The following is a 20,911-nucleotide window of genomic DNA, read 5'->3' as shown; positions in this document are numbered from 1 at the left end:
TTGCTTGGCCAAGCTAAATTTAAAACGCATATTAAATTTAAATTATTAGTTTCAAGCTAATAGTTATACCATTGGAATGAAAATAATAAACTAGCTTGACCATTGGAGTTCAAATGATAAATTAGCTTGGCCAAGCAAATTAGCTTATTTTAAGCTAATTTGCTTGGAAAAACTTGGCCAATGAAATAATATTAAATTAAATTAAATTATAATATTGATTGACAAATATGACTACATTAAATATTAAGCTAGTAGCTAACCATTAGGGTACTAACTATTTAGAAATGAAAGTAGCTTGAAATATTATGTGGCATGACAAACTAATTTATAAATTAGCTTACCATTGAAAATGCTCTAAACAATCTAATTTGCTTGGCCAAGCTAAATTATTATTTTCATTCCAATGGTATAGCTATTAGCTTGAAACTTTTATAATTTTCAAGTCAGTCCCTAGCTATAACCATTGGAGATACTCTAAAATGCCATTTTGCATTTAAAGAAAAAAAGCAATATTGTTAAGTCACCTCATATTTTCCATTTGGTGTTCATGAACACCAATTCTTAAATGTCTTCACTCTCTCTCTCTCCCTTTCTCTCTCATCATTTAATTCTTTTATTGTATTTATTCAATTCTCTCTTAAACACTAAAAATTGGTGTTTGATAAGCATACACTTAATGAAACTAATCTTGTTAGACGTGATTTCGACTTTTTGCACCGTTTTGACTTTTTGCACTATTCACATAATTCACTTTGACCCTATTTTATTTCTAATATATGAAAACAAATGTTAATATATAATATATTGTTGGCTTCATCTTAATATATATTTTCAAAATATTATTAAAGATATTAATGGTTAAAGTTATGCATTAACAAACGTATCCAATTAAAACGGTGCGAATATTAAAGGACGGAGAGAGTAGTCTACAAGTCTACAACTCATCTAAGTTCATAAAATCCGAAATTTACTTGACCATCTCTCTAATGTAATTTAATTTATTGAACATTTTTTAATTCATAATCCCGCATGGTCACAAACTCACAGCCCCAATAGACAAGTCTACTTCCACTACAGCTGTCAATCTGTCATCCCGCATGGTCACAGCCCCAGTATAAATACCAAATCACCTTCTCCATTACTCTTCACATTTCTCACTCCCTCTTTTCCAACAAGCCACACTCATACAGTCATACTTCCCTCTTCCGTAGTACCATCACCGTACTATCCTCTACAAATGGCCCCAATTTACACTTTTGCCACTCTCTCTCTCCTCTTTCTCTCTCTTCACCTCACCGCCACCCCTTCCTCCGCCGCTCTCGTACAACAGCAACCTCTAACGCTGAAATACCACAACGGCCCCCTCTTAAAAGGAAAGTTCTCGGTGAATTTAATCTGGTACGGAAAGTTTACACCAGCTCAACGCTCCATCATCGTTGATTTCATCCAATCACTAACCTCCCCGCGGGCCTCCCGCCCTTCCGTCGCATCATGGTGGAGGACCACCGAGAAGTACAAGGGAGGAGTCACTACCCTCGTTGTCGGGAAACAAGTCCTCCATGAGGATTACCCGTTTGGTAAAAACCTCAAAAACTCCCATCTAATTGGGCTGGCCTCAAAGCCCAGTAATCAAATTAAATCCATTGATATCATACTCACGGCCCAAGACGTCGCCGTAGAAGGGTTCTGTATGAGGTGCGGGTCACATGGGTCAGCGGGCAGGGGCGGGGCTAAGCGGGCTTACATATGGGTTGGAAACTCTGCAACCCAGTGTACTGGTCAATGTGCTTGGCCTTTTTACCAGCCTATGTATGGCCCACAAACACCACCCCTGGTGGCCCCTAACGGAGACGTTGGTGTTGATGGGATGATCATCAATTTGGCAACGCTGTTGGCGGGGACTGTAACAAACCCGTTCTCTGACGGGTATTTTCAGGGGCCGTCAACAGCCCCGCTCGAGGCGGTAAGCGCTTGTACCGGGATATTCGGGCCGGGCGCTTACCCCGGATTCCCCGGAACCTTACCCGTGGAAAAGGTAACCGGAGCAAGTTATAATGCGAATGGGGTGAATGGGAGGAAGTTCTTGGTCCCGGCGATGTGGGATCCTCAAGGCTCCGTTTGCTCAACGGTTGTTTAATCTTATGGGAGTAAATGGATTGAACTGATGCATAGGGTAAAATAAAATTAAGTGTATTGTGTAATACTCCTGGAAAAAGTAAAAAGTAAAAAGTTAGGGGTGAAAAGGGTTTTAAAAAAATTGAAAGAAGAGAAGCAAAAAAGAATGTACGAGTACTTGATTAATCAACATGTAGATATTTCGGGTTCACGGGTGGGTATTAAAATCTTCTTATCTACTAGTTTCGTATTTGAGATGTTTGTCGTATTGTGTTACATGTAAATTTGGTAGTGGTACTTCATAAAGTGAGCAACTTGAATGATGACAACTTAAAGAATGTGTATTCTTTATTGCGTAGTACTCCGTATTTTTTTTTTCTTTCTTTATTAACTTAAAGAATTAAAAAAACAAGCAAATACCCCGTAATTCCGTATATTGAACTATTTGACACTAAATAATGGGTGAATAATATTGCAAATAGAAAATATACTAGTCTTGAATTATCTAATTCCAAATAATTGGCAAATAGATTACATGAGTGATAAATGATTCATTTTCTATTCCGGAAGAGGCCAAATCCGAAAACTATAAAGATGTTGATATGTATGGGAATAATATGGGAGGGAAAGAGGGAAAAAGGGGTGTTAGAGGAATATAATGCTAATGCTAATGCGTATGCCTTTTTATTCACATAATAATGATACGAATTGAATGGGAGATTTGCTTCTTTGTCAGAACTCAGAAGGATGGAAGAAAGGAGTGGTGAATTAAGTGACTTCAGGCTTTTAGCATCACCACCATCTTACAAAACTTTATCCAACAAAAACAATGTTAAACTTTGATATCATGGTTGTGATTTTCCTTTCTACAAATCCATGAGGACGGAGTACCACCAACTTTGATTTTTATTATTTTATATCGGGTAAATTGTATAAAATATAATAAATTTCACCTAGTATAACCTAAATAAACTACGTCAATAAGGTTTCTAACATAACTTACTCCGTATAAAACAACAAAAATACATAGTAGTAGTAGGGTGTTAATTGCAACTGTGACAAGTACAACCCATTTTTGTCGAAATGGCTTGCTTGCATCACCAACGAGATGTTGTCTTGCCAAAACCCACCATTTGCCGTGATTTCCTTATAGGAAATAGAGCGGAAGTTTGGACGATAATCGTTGAGAGGCTCCCTTATTAACCTGTAAACTTTAGAAGACAAAGAAAGAGGTGAAAGTATACAAATATAACGAGTTAGTTGGAAAGAACTTGGATATTACAGAGTACTATATCCATATATTACTCATGCTATTTGATCATAATATAAGAATTTAATTAAAAGACGTAGACAAAATAATTACTTCATATCTTATTTTCTACCGTTATGCACACGCCCACGTAGTACAAATAATTACTTAAAAAGCATACCAAAATAAGATAATAGTAATAGTATAACGAGGTGGACTTTGAAAAGATGTTACTCCGAACAAATGGATAAAGATATAGATTAGAAAAAAGTGACAAAAACATTTTGTACTAATGTGAATGAGATATTGGCAAATAGCCAAATAGCAATACTTAGCTTGTACACTTGCTACTCTGTGAAAGAATCATGAACATAAGTTTTAAAGAGTAGTCGGGTGAATTGTAATGATAGGAGTTGAATCCTTTTCGTTTCATTATCAGATGTGATTTTAGAGTGGCCCAATACAAAGTACTCCAACAAACGCAAACAAAAACATTGGAGATAGGCTTGTACGGTTGCCTAATTTATTGTGTCTTAGGACAATTATTGGAGCGTCCTTTGTTCAATTTAGATCACATGTTTTTATATCCGACATATTCTATACTCGAACGAAAATGATAAAGGTCGCAACATGCGACATTTAAGTCGTGTCACAATAATGACATGGCATGCTTATGTGTTATGATTTAAATTGGAAACTAAAATATTTAACTTGTATAACCTATTATACATATTACAAAAAAATGTCTGAAAATCTTAATATTCTAATTTGTTTCTTTCTTTATACCGATTACCTTATTTACATATTTTTATAGTAAAAATATTGCATTGGTAGTAAAAATATTTCGATGATGCATAGTCTACGTGGCGTCTATATGTACCTATTAAACTCTGACACGTAAGATTGCGATAACTAAATGTTATCGCAACTTGCGACCTTTATCATCACCCATACTCGAATACTACCAAATTGTACCAGCCTCAACTATTTTTGTTTTATGTGGGGCGTGTGGGAAAGGGATTGGGCCAGGTCAGGCCGGTCCGGACCGTAAGGGGTAGCCTCCGAGTTTTGCATACTTCCTATTTAGTGATCCGATTCCTTTTATAGAGGCGTAGAGGGAACTAGCTAGGGAAGAGGTAGCCTTTGAGTTGTCTTAGACATATTTGACTTGTCACGGTGGCCACCGATGCAACCAAGCTTGTAATTTTGGGACAGTAAGTTTATAAGTTTTAAACTTCAAACTACACTTTTTGATTGTGTTTGGTGTAGAGAGAAACACAAATGACAAATAACGTAGACGGGATTCTATCACAGGTTTAGGTATTGGAGACCACATTTTCAACACTTTATTAACTGACACTTCTTGGTTGTTAGTCACATTGAATCGTGGTTAGGTCTTGGAGACGTTATTAAAGATCACAAATCACAACTAATCATTAGCCGCACATAGTGGTCGAACCTAGGGGTGAAAGTTTAGTTGCAAAAAACCGAAAACCAAACCAAACCGAACCGAATAAGAAATTCGGTTCGATTTTTTTTCCTATTCGGTTCGGTTTGGACTGAGATTTTTTTAAAAATTGGTTTTATGGTTTGAATTGGATTGAAAGTCTGAAACCGAATAAGCTGAACTAAAACCGAATAAATCGAACTTGGCTAAAAAGTATAATAGGGGCCCAAAAATTGGCTAAAAACAAGTATAATACATGCCCAAAAACAGGCCCAAATGAAAGGCCCATGAAAATTCGGTTTTATGGTTTGGATTGGACTGAAAATAAAAACTACGGTTTGGTTTGGTTTGGATTAAAAGTTTATTTGGTTTGGATTCGGTTTCAAAAAATGAAAACCGAATTAGTTCGGTACTTCGGTTTAGATTCGGTTTGGGCCTTAATCCAAACCGAAAACCAAACTTTCACCCTTAGTCGAACCCAACAAGCGCAATCCTACATCCACCATATGATAAATATGCATTATAAACTTATAAACGATCACAAGTCAATTGTGCTCGGAGGAAGTCATTTCGGCATGCTGTGATGTGTTTCAAAACACATCACAGGGGCATTTCTGTAAATAAATTGAATTTCAATGGTACATGTTTTAATCGTAATGGTACATGTTTTTATCGTAATGATACATGTTTTTATTGTAATGGTACTCCGTTTAATGAAATTGTACTTTCTTTTTAATGAATGGTACACAAAATGCCCTGTGATGTACATCACAGCATGCCGAAATTCCGCTCCCGCTCGGAGGTGAAAAAACCGTTTGTAGCATTGAAGCCGTCTCTAGAAAGATCAAGCAGGATCGAACATGTTAATTAACTCGACTTGGTCCGACCCATAACCAGCTCTATCTCTATCTAGCCTTCCTTAGAGCACAAGCAACATTCACATACCATTGATAGACATAACGAGTTACGAGTACTTCATTTATTAAATGGGCTGAACCTAAACTGGTTGTAATTAAAGGCCCATATTAAACATGATAAGTTTTGTTGAAAGAAAGTAGTAACAGTTTATCAGTATTGATTATAATAATAATAAATCACGAAATTCACAATAATTCCACATTGACACACACCAAACCAAACGGCTCCTCCGCTGCTGTCTCGTAGCAGCTCACAGAAGAGAGAAGAAGAACGGAGAAAGGGACGGAGGTGCGACGGCAATGGAGCAGCCGGAAGAGCAAGACGTCGACATGACTTCCCCCGCCGATATCAACAACGACAATGAGCCTGTTGCGGTTTTCTACTTTCTCTCTCTCTTTTTCCTTTTATTTTTTGAATTTTTTTGATTGAACCCTAATCAGTGACGAAAATGTATGATTAAATTGCAGGATGTTGAAGATATGCGCAAGAGATTGAAGGAAATGGAAGATGAAGCCGCTGCTCTTCGTGAGATGCAGGCTAAAGTCGAGAAAGAGATGGGCGCTGTTCAAGGTTCTTCTTCCGTTTTTTTTTAAAATTATTGTTATTTTTTTTGAGAAAGATTTTCTTAATGTATTTTTTCAAACGTGTTTGTTGATTAGTTGATGAATTGCACGAATGGGTGATTCTAGGGTTCTGATTTGTTAATGTGTGGGGTTTTGATTGATCGAGTGCCTCCTGGATTGTGTTTATGATGTGATCACGGAATTTGTTATCTAACGGTGCAATCAGAGATTTTTTTGTATGATTTCCCCCCCTGTTTGTTTTGATCAAGGTTCTAACTGAAATGTACAGTGAATAAACTATAATGTGAGATGTTTCATATTTAGCAGGGTATTTACTGAGCTTAATATGTGATATTCAGTATGAATTCATTACATTTGGTTGGACAATAAATGTGTAAGAATCGTTTTTCAGTTTTCACTACACCCCCTTTCTCTTCTGTCCTTGAATAAACATGCTAATGTAACAGAGTGTAGGTAGTTCTTCTTGTGACATGGGTTGTATATATGATTGCCTTAATACCTATATCGTACTCCCTCCGTCCCTTATTGTTTACGTTATTAAGAATTAGGATGAATGAAATTGGGAAAGATAAAAATGGTGGGCTAAATATATTTTATGTGAGAGTAAAGTTGTGGTCGTCATGATCATTTATAGTATTGGGGCAATCTTTTTGGGACGGACCAAAATAGCATATGGGGCAAACAAAAGGGGACAGAGGGAGTATTACATTATTACAGTTTAAGGTCATGGCTCTTGACTAAGATTTTAGCTTTTATAAACTCTTAGACTTGATTGGCAGAATAACAACAGATGTGGTAAATTGTAGATCTTTCAGCAGTGCATATTGAAATGTTATTTGATTATGAATTGTTTGAAATTGGTGCATTTGGAAGCAATCGCACTGCTACTATTGTTTTCACTATGCAGTAGTGTCAGTCATTAATGCTTTGTGCGCCTTGCAGATCCTGCTGCCGTGGCTGCTGACCAGGCAAACAGAGAAGAAGTTGATTCTCGATCAGTGTTTGTGGGCAATGTGAGTCTAATTTCCAATTACCAGTTTTGTTGATTACTGACACGAAGTCTTCCTTTGAATTGCTTATTTTCTATACTTTCAAATTACTCTGTTTGATTGTAACTTATTAGGTTGATTATGTTATACTTGTGCTTGACTGTATTGTGCTGTTATTAGTACTCATATTTCGACCTATGGTTTTGTGCATACATGAAATCTCCACTAACCATATAAATTCCTCCTGAAAAATAAAGGTCTAATTCAAAAGACTAGGCACGTCATCACATTTGGCACCTGAGGGTGGTTGGGGTACAACCGAATTATGAACTATATCAGCAGAAATTGATCTGAATGGCTGGTTAGTAGTACCTTCTTATCTGGAAGAAGATTCCAGCCAAAAAATGTCAGTAGTCTTCTAGGACTCTTGTGAACCCAGTTGGGCCAGACACTAGATAAATACTTCATGGAGTGCAGGGCCATATGCTTCCGTTTTAAAAGGGAGTGGGAAATGATAGCCGGCCAAGAGCAAAGGATCCCATTGTCAAATTGCTGCACATGATCAGCTATCTTTATACCTGAAACGGGGAGTGTGCTTTGTAGTACCTTTGCTATGACTTATAGGAACTATTTCATTAGCTTTGGGAGACAGGATTTAGTACTATAAATCAGAGTTTGATAATCAATATCAGGATCAGTTTCTAAGTTATTGAAATGGTTGCTGATATCACTAGTGCATTGAAATACTGTGAATGAGTTTGGAGCCATGTATCTGTATTTAAGCCTGTCTGTAGACACTGCCTCTAATATATAGAAGCATGTTCCAACTAGTAAATAACTTATATGGGGTAAGGAACTTTGGATTTCTAGATGTTTTATTAAAGAATTGTCCCAGAACAACTTTTAACGAATAAATGTTACCTGACATGTCAATTTAATGCTTTGTGGATAAATTCAGCAAATGCTCTTGACTCTTAGGAGTAATCTAGAATTTTGTTTATGTAATAGATTTCTGTGAAAAAAATTGCCGAAGTCCTGTTTGAGCTTTGAGCAGACTAGCTTAGCAATTGCTGTGTTTTCTTTATTGTTGAAGTATCTAATATGAAACGATCTTCTGTTGTTGCAGTATTGAAAGAATTAAAATTAGTACTCCGTACTATCCTTCTTTGACACATCTGGGATAAACAAATACTCTTGAAGTTTTATGGCTAGCTAACTGTTTTTTTTTGTTTTTTGATTTGATTTGAGGGTTCATATAGTCAACTTAATAGTATTCTGTTATTGCTAAACTAAGTGGTAGAAGTCGTAGTGGAAAAGACATGTTGGGGAGGGTGGACTATGTGAGTATAGTCATGGTTAATAGTATTCTATTGTTGCTAAACTAAGTGGTAGAAGTCGTAGTGGAAAAGACATGTTGGGGAGGATGGACTATGTGAGTATAGTCATGGTTGATGCTCTGGCTAAAAGATATAGATTATATTTCTGATGCGACTAGTGTTCGTCGGTGTAATTTTTTCTGCTCCTTTTCTTTTGTCCTGTGAAATTGAAGTACTCAATCTATAAACATTATGCTTAAATCTCTGGCTTGTTGACGCAATGTGCCCACCAGAATTCTGTTGTCAGTTTCCTGATGATGCCTTTTGAGTTAAAGTAGTTTCTCTGACCAACTTTTTCTTATGTCTCATGAAGTAGTTTGCTCCTCTAGCTAAGTTGCTTTATTTGTATAGCTCTTCCTCTTGGTGACCATTCTTAAGACTCATGAATGAATTGTTGAGCTTATGCTCTTGAACAATACAAATCTTGAGAACATAAGATTCCTTTTAACCCTCATTTTACTTTCAAATGAAAGAGAGATAACATGGGCTTATGGTCCAGTGGATAACAGAATATTACTTATGTTTGATTGTATACTATACTAGTGTGGTATGCTTTGTATGGACACATGATATAGTTTGACCTGGCTTCTTGCTTTTGATCAATAATAGAAGATAAATCAAGACTTCAACACTTGCTGAAGCTTGATTGTTTAGCACTGTTCTTGAGGCCGTTCTACTAAATATTACTTGATGTGGGCTCAGACACATAAATGGATGTGTGAATAAATAATATGCTTGTATGTGTGAAGTTTTTGGTTAATCCCAGAATGTAATGGTAAGGATAGCTGCTTCTGACCATGTTACACCTCTGTTTTGATCTGGAAATTGAAAACTTGATTTGGCCTGAGTGGGAAGAGCAATTCTCATTTGCATGTCCATTGAAGTCTGGAAAATCTAAACATATCAGAGATAAGTAGTGGGATAATTAGAGGTAGTAATTTATTGAATGAACTATATCACAGTTTAGTAGTTTGTAGGTGACAGGGGGGCCGGGGGCAGGAAACCTTGAACCCAAGTTCTACAATGACTATGGAGTGTTATGGTTGCAGAAGTTGTATATTTCCTGGACCTTTGATTCTCATATTTAAGGGTTCAAGACACTACAAGTTTATATGGGGTTGGGTCGATTGGCTGTTATATGATTTCTCATGAAACAAATATTGCCCTTTGATGGAAAACGAAAGTAGTGACGAGTGAGGTTTGGGGGAATAATATGTGTATTGTACGGGTTGTATGATTTGTGAGTTGTAAGACCTTCGGTTGGAGTGGAAATGCAACTTTTTCTTATGTTTCTTTCCATTATATTCAGATGCGTGGATACGTGAAAGGATAAAATGGCTGGTAGTAATGAGCAACGATTGACTGTTTTCTGCTTAACGAGAATTCAAAATGTTTTTAATTCTTCTTATAGAGATCTGAAAGCATTATTGGGGTAAATACCTTTGAGAGTTTAAGCCCGGGCCTAGGCTAGGTGACATTTGACTGAAAAGCATAGTTCAGTTTCTCACACCTACTTTCATAACAGCCTATCTGACCACTGACCCCCCATCATGCCTTTCACATCCCATGATTGTTTTATTGGATGCTCGGCTAAGCAGGCGCTCCTGACTTTGTGAAGCCCATCCTTGGCAATTTTTTTGCGAGTTAAATGATTTGTTGTAGTCCCATTGAGCTTTCTTATTGAATTCGAAAGAAGCACTTTGGTAAAGAGCCTCTTCCATGGTTCTCCAAGCAGATCTTATTTGGTTAAATTGTTGTAGCCTGATTAAAGACACGTTGCAGGTTGATTATGCTTGCACGCCTGAAGAGGTGCAGCAGCATTTTCAGTCATGTGGAACTGTAAACAGGGTGACAATTCGGACTAACAAATTCGGGCAACCTAAGGGATATGCTTATGTGGAGTTCGTTGAGGTAGAGGCTGTTCAAGAAGCAATTAATTTGAGCGAATCTGTTTTGCATGGCCGCCAATTGAAGGTCAGGAGTCCCTTGTTGGAATTACTATTGCCATTCCGTGTGGTCTATAATTTTACATTTCTCTGAACTGATTGCCCTTTATCTCCTTCCATTCATTTGATTTTCCTTTGATATGACTGAAGGTGACAGCAAAGAGAACCAATGTCCCAGGAATGAAGCAGTTTCGAGCTAGGCGTCCCAGTCCTTTTATGGGCGGCTATGGTTTTAGGGGCGCATATCCAGCAACACCATATTTTTACCCACCTTATGGATATGGGTAAGTTCTTATAACTTGTCCTTTTATTAATCTTTTAATCAAAGGTTCTTATATACTTGCTCCTCTTCACAGAGTTCTTACTACCTCCGAATCTCCGATTCATAAATATCTTTACAATTACTATTTACACAAATATTAAGTAAAAGTAGAAAAATTCGTTGAATATAATAAAAGATGGATAAAGTAAGAGAAATGTGTAAAAAGGTGGATGGGTGTCAGAATAGAAAAATGAATAAAGTAAGAAAAAGTGAGTGGAAAATTGTAAATATTATGGGGTAAGAAGGATGAGGTAGGAAATTTTCATGTCAAAAATAGAGTAAATCGAAGTGTAAAGAACATTATGAAATGGCTAAAACAGAAAGTGTACAGATCATTGAAACGGGGGTAGTACTTCGTATATTTTAACCCACTTTGCACTGCCCCCTACCCTTTCTATCTGAACGATTTTTAGTTTTTGTAGACGTTAGTCGTGTAAATTTCAATCAGTGTCTGTTTCCTGCTGCAGAAAAGCCCCGAGGTTCAGAATGCCAATGCGATATGGCCCTTATTAGTAAAAATATGGTTAGTTTGTTTAGAACATAAATTGTGAAGGATGGGAATTGGTATATTATGATGCCCTCTTGTCATCAATCTTCATCAGAGTTGGTGACTCTTTTAGGAACTATCTGAGAAACTTTTTGATAGCAGTAACAATGAATTTGATGATCAACAATGTAATTATGTGTGTGAGCTTTTGAGGATGATATAATTTATCCTACTTAGTTTGTTCTTGCGTTTTTTCTCTTCTTCTTTTCCTGTCCATTTCTGGTTCCACTAGGACAAGCGGGGTTGCATGGGTAAATCCGTAATTGTTCACGAGGAGTGAGAAAAAGAAGGGAAAGGGACGAAAATTTCCTTCTAGGCCTCAAAACACGCCAATCACGCTGTCTCTATTGTTCTACTCCGTATGACTTGCACAACATTATTTGGCCCAAATTTAGATTTGTACAACATTGGTAAGTTGCTCAAAATGTTTTTTACAGAATTTGTAATTTTCGTTTGTTCCATGTTTTTTCGAGTCTTTTCATACTATTTGTATGGAATTAACACTTTTATTTTGTACAGATTGAACAAAATATAGTTAACTATTTCGTACAGATTAAATATAACAGAATTAAGTATTCCGTATAAATTGAACAAAATATAATTCCGTTCAAAATTGAACATAACAGAAATAAGTTATATCATCACTACTAATGCACGACAAACAACTATTACATGACTAGTCGACATCTCTTTTATTATAGATAGTTGAAAGAACTAGTATCATCATTTTGTTCAATTTGTACGAAATACTTAGTTTTGTTATGTTCAATCTATATGAAATAGTTAATTATATTTTGTTCAATTTGTAAAAAATAGTTAATTATATTATGTTTAATTTGTACAAAAATATAAGTATTTGTTTCATACCAATTGCATGAAAAGGCTAAAAAAAATAGGAAAAAATCCGAAAATTACATCAATTCCAAGGTCTTCCAGTAAAAATATTGTCCATTGCAATCGAAATATGTAATCTAATTTGATTAGATACGCGTGACACTAATAAAAAAATTGAACGTTTTAAAACCAAAATATCAATAATGGTTGAAGAAAATAGTAAAAATGATGGTTAAAGTTTTTTTTAGAATGAAAAAAATGAAAGTAAAAAGAGTTGCGTCGAGTAAAATCAGGCTGCGTTTAGCAACAGTGAAATTAAGAGCTAGCTTTTAGGTGAGAAATGAGAGACTCTTAATTAGAGTACGTCAACATATTTTGCATGAAAAAAAAGAGGGTTAGAGAGAATAAGAGATAGTGTTAAGAGTTAGTGCATTTCAACAATTTTTGGAAAGGGGCTCTTATTTGGAGTTGGAGATTATGTGGCATAGGAAAGAGATTGAGAGTTATCAAAATAAAAATCTCCCCTTATTATTGCTCTAAGACTAAGGTGTTATTTCCCTTATTAGCATATTTGTTTTAAGGTGAAACCTCGATCAATATTGTGAAGTGACATCCGTCTAATGTTTCTTTCAAAAAAAAGTTAACAGTTGGAGGAATAGTAAACTACCAAGCGAGTCAAGATAATCAACTTGAGACGAAGACTTGTAGAAATTTCTTTAGTAAAAGACCTAACAGTAGAAATTTCTAAAGGTAATTAATGTTAGAGAAACCGTTTTGTTGGACGACATTTCAATGATTAAAAGTCAAATTTTGACTGACCCTATTTTTATAAACTTATTTTTGTATGACTGACCCTATTTTCTCACCTTTTTATGTTTTTTAAATTGATAGTAGTGACTAGTGAGTAGTAATTAAGTACAAGAAAAGTAGAAAACCCTCCCCCCAAAATTCTGGAAAGCCATCACAATATTAATCAAACATGAAATAGTTTCCATTTTTCTTCAAGACTCCTATATTGTCCTCTACGTATATGAGAGAAAAAGGATAAACCAATTTACTTGTAGAACTCGTTTCTTTAGATGCCAACAATTAGTGATAATGATAACAATCTTATACCAATGTGCTCTAATGTATTTGTCTTTCTATATTTAGACGATTATGAAGTATTTTTCATTAACTATTCATTACCCCTTTTGGATGTTTAACTTGATTTTGGGCTCGGGCATTTTGCCTCGAGTTACTACATTAATAACATTCACATTTACTTATGTTAATTTTTGTAATGAATAACATGGAACATGTAATAGCTCAGTGGTAAAGAGTTTATTGTTTTGTCACGTATATAATATAGATATTGAGGGCATGTATGCAATAAGTCTCATGTTTGAATCCCCTCTCTCTCATTTTTAATTTGTATTGCCCTCACCGCCTCACGCCTTATTTACACAAAAAATATATGGTATTGATTCACAAGTTTAATAAAAATTTATGCGCAATTTAAGAACATGGTGCACCTTAAGAACACTAGTATATAATTGAAAGAACATCGGGTTACGGGAAAAGAACATGAGTATTTTTTTAATTTAGGTTTTTAATAGTAAAATAATATATTATTTTTATAACAAAAAAGTGAAAAATTATATCGCATGTTCTTTTGCCGTAGTTTCATGTTCTTTTGCTTATGCACATATGTTCTTTTGGTGCACCATGCTCTATGTGCACCACGGTCAATAGCCCACGGATTATTTCACAACAAAAAAATAAAATATTTCCATTTATCTAAGCAACTATATATTCTATATCACTTTTTTTTATAAAATTACAATATTCAGATAAAATACCACGCACGCCTCGCAAATATAAACACTAGTACTTGACTACTCAAACATTTAATTAGAGGAGGCTTTCTTAAATTCTATTTCCGCCTAGTAAAAGACTCGTTAACGATTACATATGTACGTGAACATAATGGTTTCGAGACGCAATCTTCATTTGTTTAGTAGGCGACAATAATTAGTTAATTAGTCATAATGATAACAATCTCATACCAACGTACAATGTCGTCTAAAAGAACTTGTCTATCTATATTTAGACGATTACGAAGTATTTTTCATTAACTATTCATTACCCCTTTGGGTATGGTATCGATTGATAAAGTGTAATGAAAATTTATGACCAAAATTAAATCACATATTTAAGAATTGAGTTCCACTGCTTGAGTATCATATGATAGAGTATAAAATTAATATTGGGGCTTTAACATTAGATTAAGCCATAAGCATGATACACAAGTTATAGTAGTGCTTGGTATGTGGAGGCCCATGCCGCCAGGTTGCATCCCCAATTTTTTTTTGTGTGTGTGTTAGCACCCGCTTTACCAATCTGTGGACTATGGACCGTGGTGCACGTAGAGCATGTTGCACCAAAAGAACATATGTGCATAAGCAAAAGAACATGACACTACGGCAAAAGAACATACGATTATAATATTTCACTTTTTTGTTATAAAAATAATATATTATTTTACTATTTATTAAAAACCTAAAAAAAAATAATACTCATGTTCTTTTCTCGTAACCAGATGTTCTTTCTATTATATACTAGTGTTCTTAAGGTGCACCATGCTCTATGTGCACCATGGTCCACCTTCTAAATTGCCCCCGCTTTACCCTTAGGGATAATTCGGATTCGAGGCAAGTCTTGGGTGGTTAGGTTCCAATCCCCTCTCAATTGCTGTTGTGGGGGATCAAACACGGTTTCTCACTACCCAGTTCAGCCCCAATCACCACTGAACCAACAAGTAATTGGTGGCTGCATTCCCAATTTAAACCTAAGGGATTTCATGTGAGGGGATGTGATAGATTGTAAAACCAATATCGAGGCTTCTAACCACCAACTTAAACTTTTTGGTTTAGTTGGTCCTTTGACAATCTTTATTCTTTATCCTAAATAAAAATAAGGGTTTCTTTAAAAGCGAGTTCAATTTTATTATTGTTTGAGTATATGGTAAATGAGTTGTCAGCGGTCTTTTTAAAAAAAATCAAATTAATTCATTGACAAAAAGTCATACGATATGCATCTACATAAAAATTTGAATCTAACAAATACATAACAATCGAATGAAATAAAAACTTCCTTTGAACATAGCTATGATCGGAGTAATCCTTCATACCACTTGTTAACGATTACATGTACACGAACATAATGGTTTGGAGACGCAATCCTTTTTTCCATTTAATTTTTCTCCCCAATTTCAATTTGTCAATTAAATTAAAAGTATAAAATCCTATAGGATTTGAGTTCTACCGATTTACATAAAAGAATTTGGCCTTTTGTGGTTGCATATGGATTGAAGAAACAAAAATGAGCAAATAAGTCAAAATGAATCCACATTTCCACAACCCACATGCCAAACATCAGAAGAACACTAACATGTCTTGTAACAAACTACTACCAATATATATACAACCCAACTAGCCATTACAATCCTCACACTATAATCACACAAACAACTTCTCATACTCCACTCAGAAAGTTGTCTAAGATCCGCCACTGATTGTATACTGAAGCCGGAGATCGAAGCAATGGAGCTACCTACTACGAAGATAAGTAAAGATAATGGTGTGTACTTAACATGGGAAGATTTGTGTGTGACGGTCTCACGTAGAGAAGCAGAAGCGACTACCAAAAATATACTACAAGATGTAAGTGGTTATGCTTGCCCTGGTCAGGTTTTGGCTATCATGGGTCCTTCTGGTTGTGGCAAGTCCACTCTACTCGACGCCTTAGCCGGTACGTACGATATAATGTAATTGTTGTTAGTTAAGTTTACTTTCTTGTTCTTTATCGAGTATTTGTTCATCTTTTTAGGAAATTTGTTTTCTGATTGATTGCAGGGAGATTGGACATGAACACTAAACAAAGTGGACAAATGCTCGTTAATGGTCAAAGACAAGCCCTTGCTTATGGCACATTGGTATGTTTTTCTTTTTATGTACTTACACGTACTACAAGAATTTGTATCTTTTATGACAACCTAATAACGACGGGTCGAAAATCCCGTCTCAAAAGCCTTTTGCGACGGGGTTAACAACCCAACAAAGATGGGAATAACCGTTGCAAATGTCTTTCATGACGGGTTAACGGCGGGATTTTCTATTTACGACGGCCTTTTTTATGACGGGTCCGCGACAGAAAATCACGTCGTTAATCAACAATTATTGGCTTTTAGTGACGGGATTTCCCGTCGTTAATAGTACAATTTCTTGTAGTGTTAATTGTAGCTACGTAGTACGACTCCGTAGTTAATTAATTTCTGTGATATAATTGTTTGAGTTATAGTTTAATTTCATGCATAATAAATGCTACATCGATCTCTACAGGCTTATGTAACACAAGATGATGCATTGGTAACAACATTAACATTACAAGAAACAGTGTACTATTCAAGCGAGCTTCAATTACCAGAATCAATGTCAAAATCAGACAAGAGAAAGAGGGCAGATGATTGCATAAAGGAGATGGGATTACAAGGAGCAATAAACACAAGGATAGGAGGTTGGAGTAGTAAAGGCCTTAGTGGTGGTGAAAGACGAAGACTTAGTATATGCATTGAGATATTAACTCATCCTAAACTTCTATTCTTAGATGAACCAACAAGTGGACTTGATAGTGCAGCTTCATTCTATGTTATGAGTAGAATTATTGGTAATCAAACGAGTAAAGGGAGGACTATTATTGCATCTATTCATCAACCTAGTAGTCAAGTTTATAGGTTGTTTGATAATCTTTGTCTTCTTTCTGATGGTAGAACTGTCTACTTTGGCCCTGCTGCTGATCAAGCAAATCAGGTAATTAATTACCCTATCATATCCTAGCTTTACTTTTTAAGTGATCCAGTCTGTGGATAATATGTAAAAATATGGAGAGTCTTATGTGAGTCGATCTGGATAGTAAAATGTTAGTAGAAAGCTAACGTGTCAGGATTTTGAGGAATAAACGGAATAGCACCTACTCCTTATGTTTCAGAATTAAGTGCAACGATTTGACTTTTTGCAGGAAAATTAAAATATGCGATGACAAAGTAGTGAAAATATTATGAATATAGAACTAATGAATTTTGTTTCATGTAGTTTTTTGCAGCCAATGGTTACCCATGCCCATCACTTCAAAACCCTGCTGATCATTTCCTTGAATTGATAAACAAAGACTTTGATGAGGTATGACATTTTTTTTCCAAATTAATTTTGTTTTATTGTACTATTTTTTTCCAAATTAGTTTTGTTTTGTTGTACAATTTTCTCCAAATTAGTTTTGTTTTATTGTACTATTTCCAAAGTTGTTTGCATGAACTTTCGCATGATTTATTCTGGCAGATTTTGATTACTTATTTTGCTAATATTTGCCCTCACTATTAGGACATTGAACAAGGTATAGTTGAAAGAAAATCGACGGAGGAAAATGTCAACATCTTGTTGAACTCATACAAGTCATCTGAAAATTACAATAACGTTAGAGGATTTATTTCTACGATATGCAAACAGGTACGACAAAACGTGTAATTTTACAATAGCGACAACAATTTTTTTTTTTTTGTTTCGTACAAGTATTGTTTTGCACATGTACATACTTTTAGGGTGATGATAAATGTCACAAGTTGCGACAAATAAAATGTGTCGCAATCTTACGTGTTACTTTTTTAATGGTACCACAAGGGTGCCAGGTAGACCGCAACTCATCAAATTATTTTTACTATCAACGTCATATTTTACAATGAAAATATTTAAATAATGTAATCCATAAAAATAAAAATAAATAATTTTTATAATAGTTATAGTAAATACATATTTTCTTTTTTGTAAATTATAAGTTAAACAATGGAAATTACAATCTAATAATACAAGTATATATTTCAAAACCTATTTTTTATGTACTTCAAAAAATACTTGCGACACAAATTATTTTGTCGCAGGCTGCGATCTTTATCACTTTGCTATTTTTAATAGTTGTCTGACGAATTATTACAGAAAGGTGAAAGATTGGAGAGAAAGAAACATGCTAGTTTCTTTACACAATGTGAAGTTCTTACAAGAAGGTCCTTTGTAAACATGTACCGTGACTTAGGTTACTATTGGTTGCGATTTTTGGTATACCTTGTCTTGGCTTTTGGATTAGGCACCATCTTCTTCAATCTTGGGAATAATTACAATTCAATTCAGGTTAGAAATATTTTACTCCTAATAAACGCGTTAATTTTACATCAAATGCACTTTAGGGTACGTCTTAACTTAAATACGTGTATTAACAATAATGTAATTCTACGTGTTAAAATAATTTCAGGCTAAAGGTTGGTTGCTAATGTTCGTGTCATCATTTTTAACTTTCATGACCATTGGAGGATTTCCCTCCTTTATCGAAGACATGAAGGTATAAACTTATAAGTATATATATATTTTTTAATTATTAGAATACTCTTGAATCGGTCAAACTCCGGCCTTACTGCAACTTCCATTAAGTTTATCTATTTTTGTCTTATTTTCTGGGTTTTTCTGCATCTGTCTAAAGAGTAGTATTTGTACTCCTCAAGATCAATAAAACTTTTCGCGACTCTTTTGAGGCATTAGCATGTCGGTATATTACGATTTACCGTGTAATTACGTGTTGAACTTTATGATTATATTATACTACTCTGTATCTCTGTTAATTTTTGCTTTAAAGAAAAAAAGTTCAGGCGACTGATTTCCATACGTTATTAATAATAACGTTTCAAAATCAGTCAATTTTTCCACCTTAAATTTCGTTTCAGCTCTCTACCAAACACTTCTAATCATTTAAGGTGACTTATATGATTAGCACCTAATCATTTAAGGTAACTGAAAATGCTTGCCAAACAGAGCCTAAGTTTATCTATTTTTGTCTTATTTTCTGGACTTTTCTGCATCTGTCTAAACTCTAAAGAGTAGTATATCTGTACTCCTCAAGATCAATAAAACTTTCCTCTGCTCTGCATGTGGACATAGCTAACACATTGTTAAGGAACCACATTAAAAATCTATGTTATTTAATCATTTACGTTATTTATAATCTTTCTTGCATCTGTTACAACATTATTATTGAATTGGTATTTAAATAGTACTGCATCTGGATGTTCTAACTAATTATGGTTATGTACACTAATACAGGTGTTTAAACGAGAAAGATTAAACGGGCATTATGGAACAACATCCTTTGTTGTGGCAAACACACTATCATCAATACCATACTTACTTCTAGTTTCTCTAATCCCAGGAGTAATTACTTACTACTTACCAGGGCTTAAGAGAGATTACAATTGTTTCCTATACTTCGCAATGATTCTATTCGCATGTATGATGTTAGTAGAGAGTATGATGATGATAGTTGCAAGTTTAGTCCCTAATTACCTAATGGGCATAATTACTGGTGCAGGGGTTCAAGGATTAATGATATTAGGGGCAGGATTTTTTAGATTACCAAGTGATTTACCTAATATATTTTGGAGATACCCACTTTACTACATTTCCTTCACTAAGTATGCTTATCAAGGGTTGTTTAAGAATGAGTTTGAAGGATTAGAGTTCCCTAACAGTCAAGGGAAAACTCCAAGTATGATATCTGGTACTGTAATCCTCAAGGACACGTGGCAGGTGGAAACTGGCTATTCGAAGTGGGTTAATCTTGTTATATTGCTTGGGATGGTTGTTGTGTATCGTTTAATGTTCTTAATCATCATTAAGGGTTTGGAGAAGCTTAAACCTGCTATTAAAGCCTTGGTTATGAGAGCGCCGAGGCAAGTGCATGTTGCGACTTGATTCTTGCTGATGGGTGTTGTTAGATTCGTTTCAATGTTCTTAATTAATCATCATTAAGGAGAAGCTTAATTAATTAGCAGCTATCAAAGCCTTGGCTAGTCAAGTGTTGGAAGTTGATTCTTGCTGATAGGAGCTTACTTTTTTTTTTTTTGGTTCTACTACGAGGAGTTCCCACCGCTTTTGACGAGTGGACTATCTCTCGCGGAAGTTTGCGTGGGTACCTCGATGGTAGGAGCTTATTTAGCTCAACCTGTTCGAGTTGGTAAATACTAAATATGTATGCCAGAATAGGCTAGTTAGCTAGGGTCGCATTAAATTACCCTTTAAAGATTCTAAAACTCTATGTAATTTTCCTAATAAATTGAAGGGTTATTGTTTTGTTACTACTATGTTGTATTTCTTCTTGTAATCAAGATCTTTTATGAATCAAAGATTAATTTGTAAACTTGTATTCTAAACCAAGTTGATATGGAGTGTTCAATTGTTTTTAGATAGCGTTTATTTGTAAGTTACTAAGTTGCATCTTCGTGTTATAAAATACATTCGATGGTTTTATACGTTTTGTTCGTACCAAGTATGTTGTACTACAAGGTTTACAACTTTGTTCATCGTTTGATTAAAAAGATGGAGAATATTTATTTTATCCAACGATGAAGACATCATACAATATGTATGGGGGTAATTTCACTCCATATCAGAGCAAGTACACCGATTTCCATAGTTATACTAGCTCACTCTGAGGGGCTAGCTGTACG

The 20,911-nt window shown here is 35.1% G+C and overlaps 3 protein-coding genes across 5 annotated transcripts; all 3 read left to right on the top strand.

Moving 5' to 3' along the window:
• Nucleotides 1-1,141: 1,141 nt before the first annotated feature.
• On the top strand, nucleotides 1,142-2,231 carry LOC110802496 (protein EXORDIUM-like 2). The gene has a single exon (XM_022007917.2). The coding sequence runs from the start codon at nucleotides 1,238-1,240 to the stop codon at nucleotides 2,135-2,137; it is 900 nt and encodes a 299-aa protein (XP_021863609.2). The 5' UTR covers nucleotides 1,142-1,237; the 3' UTR covers nucleotides 2,138-2,231.
• Nucleotides 2,232-5,883: 3,652 nt separating this feature from the next.
• On the top strand, nucleotides 5,884-11,895 carry LOC110802497 (polyadenylate-binding protein 2). Of its 3 annotated transcripts, none has more exons than XM_022007919.2 (6): nucleotides 5,884-6,097; nucleotides 6,197-6,299; nucleotides 7,256-7,326; nucleotides 10,461-10,652; nucleotides 10,775-10,908; nucleotides 11,414-11,680. In XM_022007919.2, the coding sequence occupies exons 1-6, from the start codon at nucleotides 6,029-6,031 to the stop codon at nucleotides 11,457-11,459; spliced, it is 615 nt and encodes a 204-aa protein (XP_021863611.1). In that variant the 5' UTR covers nucleotides 5,884-6,028; the 3' UTR covers nucleotides 11,460-11,680. The 3 variants fall into 3 exon arrangements, with proteins under 3 accessions (XP_021863611.1, XP_056698905.1, XP_021863610.1); XM_056842927.1 differs by lacking the exon at nucleotides 11,414-11,680 and adding an exon at nucleotides 11,726-11,895 and having other exon boundaries at nucleotides 5,914-6,103; XM_022007918.2 differs by having other exon boundaries at nucleotides 5,915-6,103.
• Nucleotides 11,896-15,011: 3,116 nt separating this feature from the next.
• Nucleotides 15,012-20,637, top strand: LOC110802495 (ABC transporter G family member 1). The gene is made up of 8 exons (XM_022007916.2): nucleotides 15,012-16,119; nucleotides 16,224-16,303; nucleotides 16,710-17,177; nucleotides 17,460-17,546; nucleotides 17,745-17,870; nucleotides 18,354-18,545; nucleotides 18,667-18,753; nucleotides 19,509-20,637. Exons 1-8 carry the CDS (start codon nucleotides 15,912-15,914, stop codon nucleotides 20,154-20,156), a joined length of 1,896 nt encoding a protein of 631 aa, XP_021863608.1. The 5' UTR covers nucleotides 15,012-15,911; the 3' UTR covers nucleotides 20,157-20,637.
• The last annotated feature ends 274 nt before the right edge of the window (nucleotides 20,638-20,911 follow it).

The sequence above is a fragment of the Spinacia oleracea genome, chromosome 4 (genome assembly GCF_020520425.1).
Source record: "Spinacia oleracea cultivar Varoflay chromosome 4, BTI_SOV_V1, whole genome shotgun sequence".
In the NCBI taxonomy this organism is placed as follows: Eukaryota; Viridiplantae; Streptophyta; class Magnoliopsida; order Caryophyllales; family Amaranthaceae; genus Spinacia; species Spinacia oleracea.
Note: the sequence above shows the minus strand (reverse complement) of the source record. Positions and strands in the feature narration are given on the sequence as shown.

What these genes read in the sequence shown, in the direction of transcription:
- LOC110802496 (XM_022007917.2), top strand. Translation starts at nt 1,238, where the DNA reads ATGGCCCCAATTTACACTTTTGCCACTCTCTCTCTCCTCTTTCTCTCT.
- LOC110802497 (XM_022007918.2), top strand. Translation starts at nt 6,029, where the DNA reads ATGGAGCAGCCGGAAGAGCAAGACGTCGACATGACTTCCCCCGCCGAT. An exon ending in GATCAGTGTTTGTGGGCAAT is followed by an intron (nt 7,327 to 10,460) that starts GTGAGTCTAATT and finishes GACACGTTGCAG; the next exon opens with GTTGATTATGCTTGCACGCC. An exon ending in TGCATGGCCGCCAATTGAAG is followed by an intron (nt 10,653 to 10,774) that starts GTCAGGAGTCCC and finishes ATATGACTGAAG; the next exon opens with GTGACAGCAAAGAGAACCAA.
- LOC110802495 (XM_022007916.2), top strand. Translation starts at nt 15,912, where the DNA reads ATGGAGCTACCTACTACGAAGATAAGTAAAGATAATGGTGTGTACTTA. An exon ending in TAAACAAAGACTTTGATGAG is followed by an intron (nt 17,547 to 17,744) that starts GTATGACATTTT and finishes CCTCACTATTAG; the next exon opens with GACATTGAACAAGGTATAGT. An exon ending in ATAATTACAATTCAATTCAG is followed by an intron (nt 18,546 to 18,666) that starts GTTAGAAATATT and finishes AAATAATTTCAG; the next exon opens with GCTAAAGGTTGGTTGCTAAT.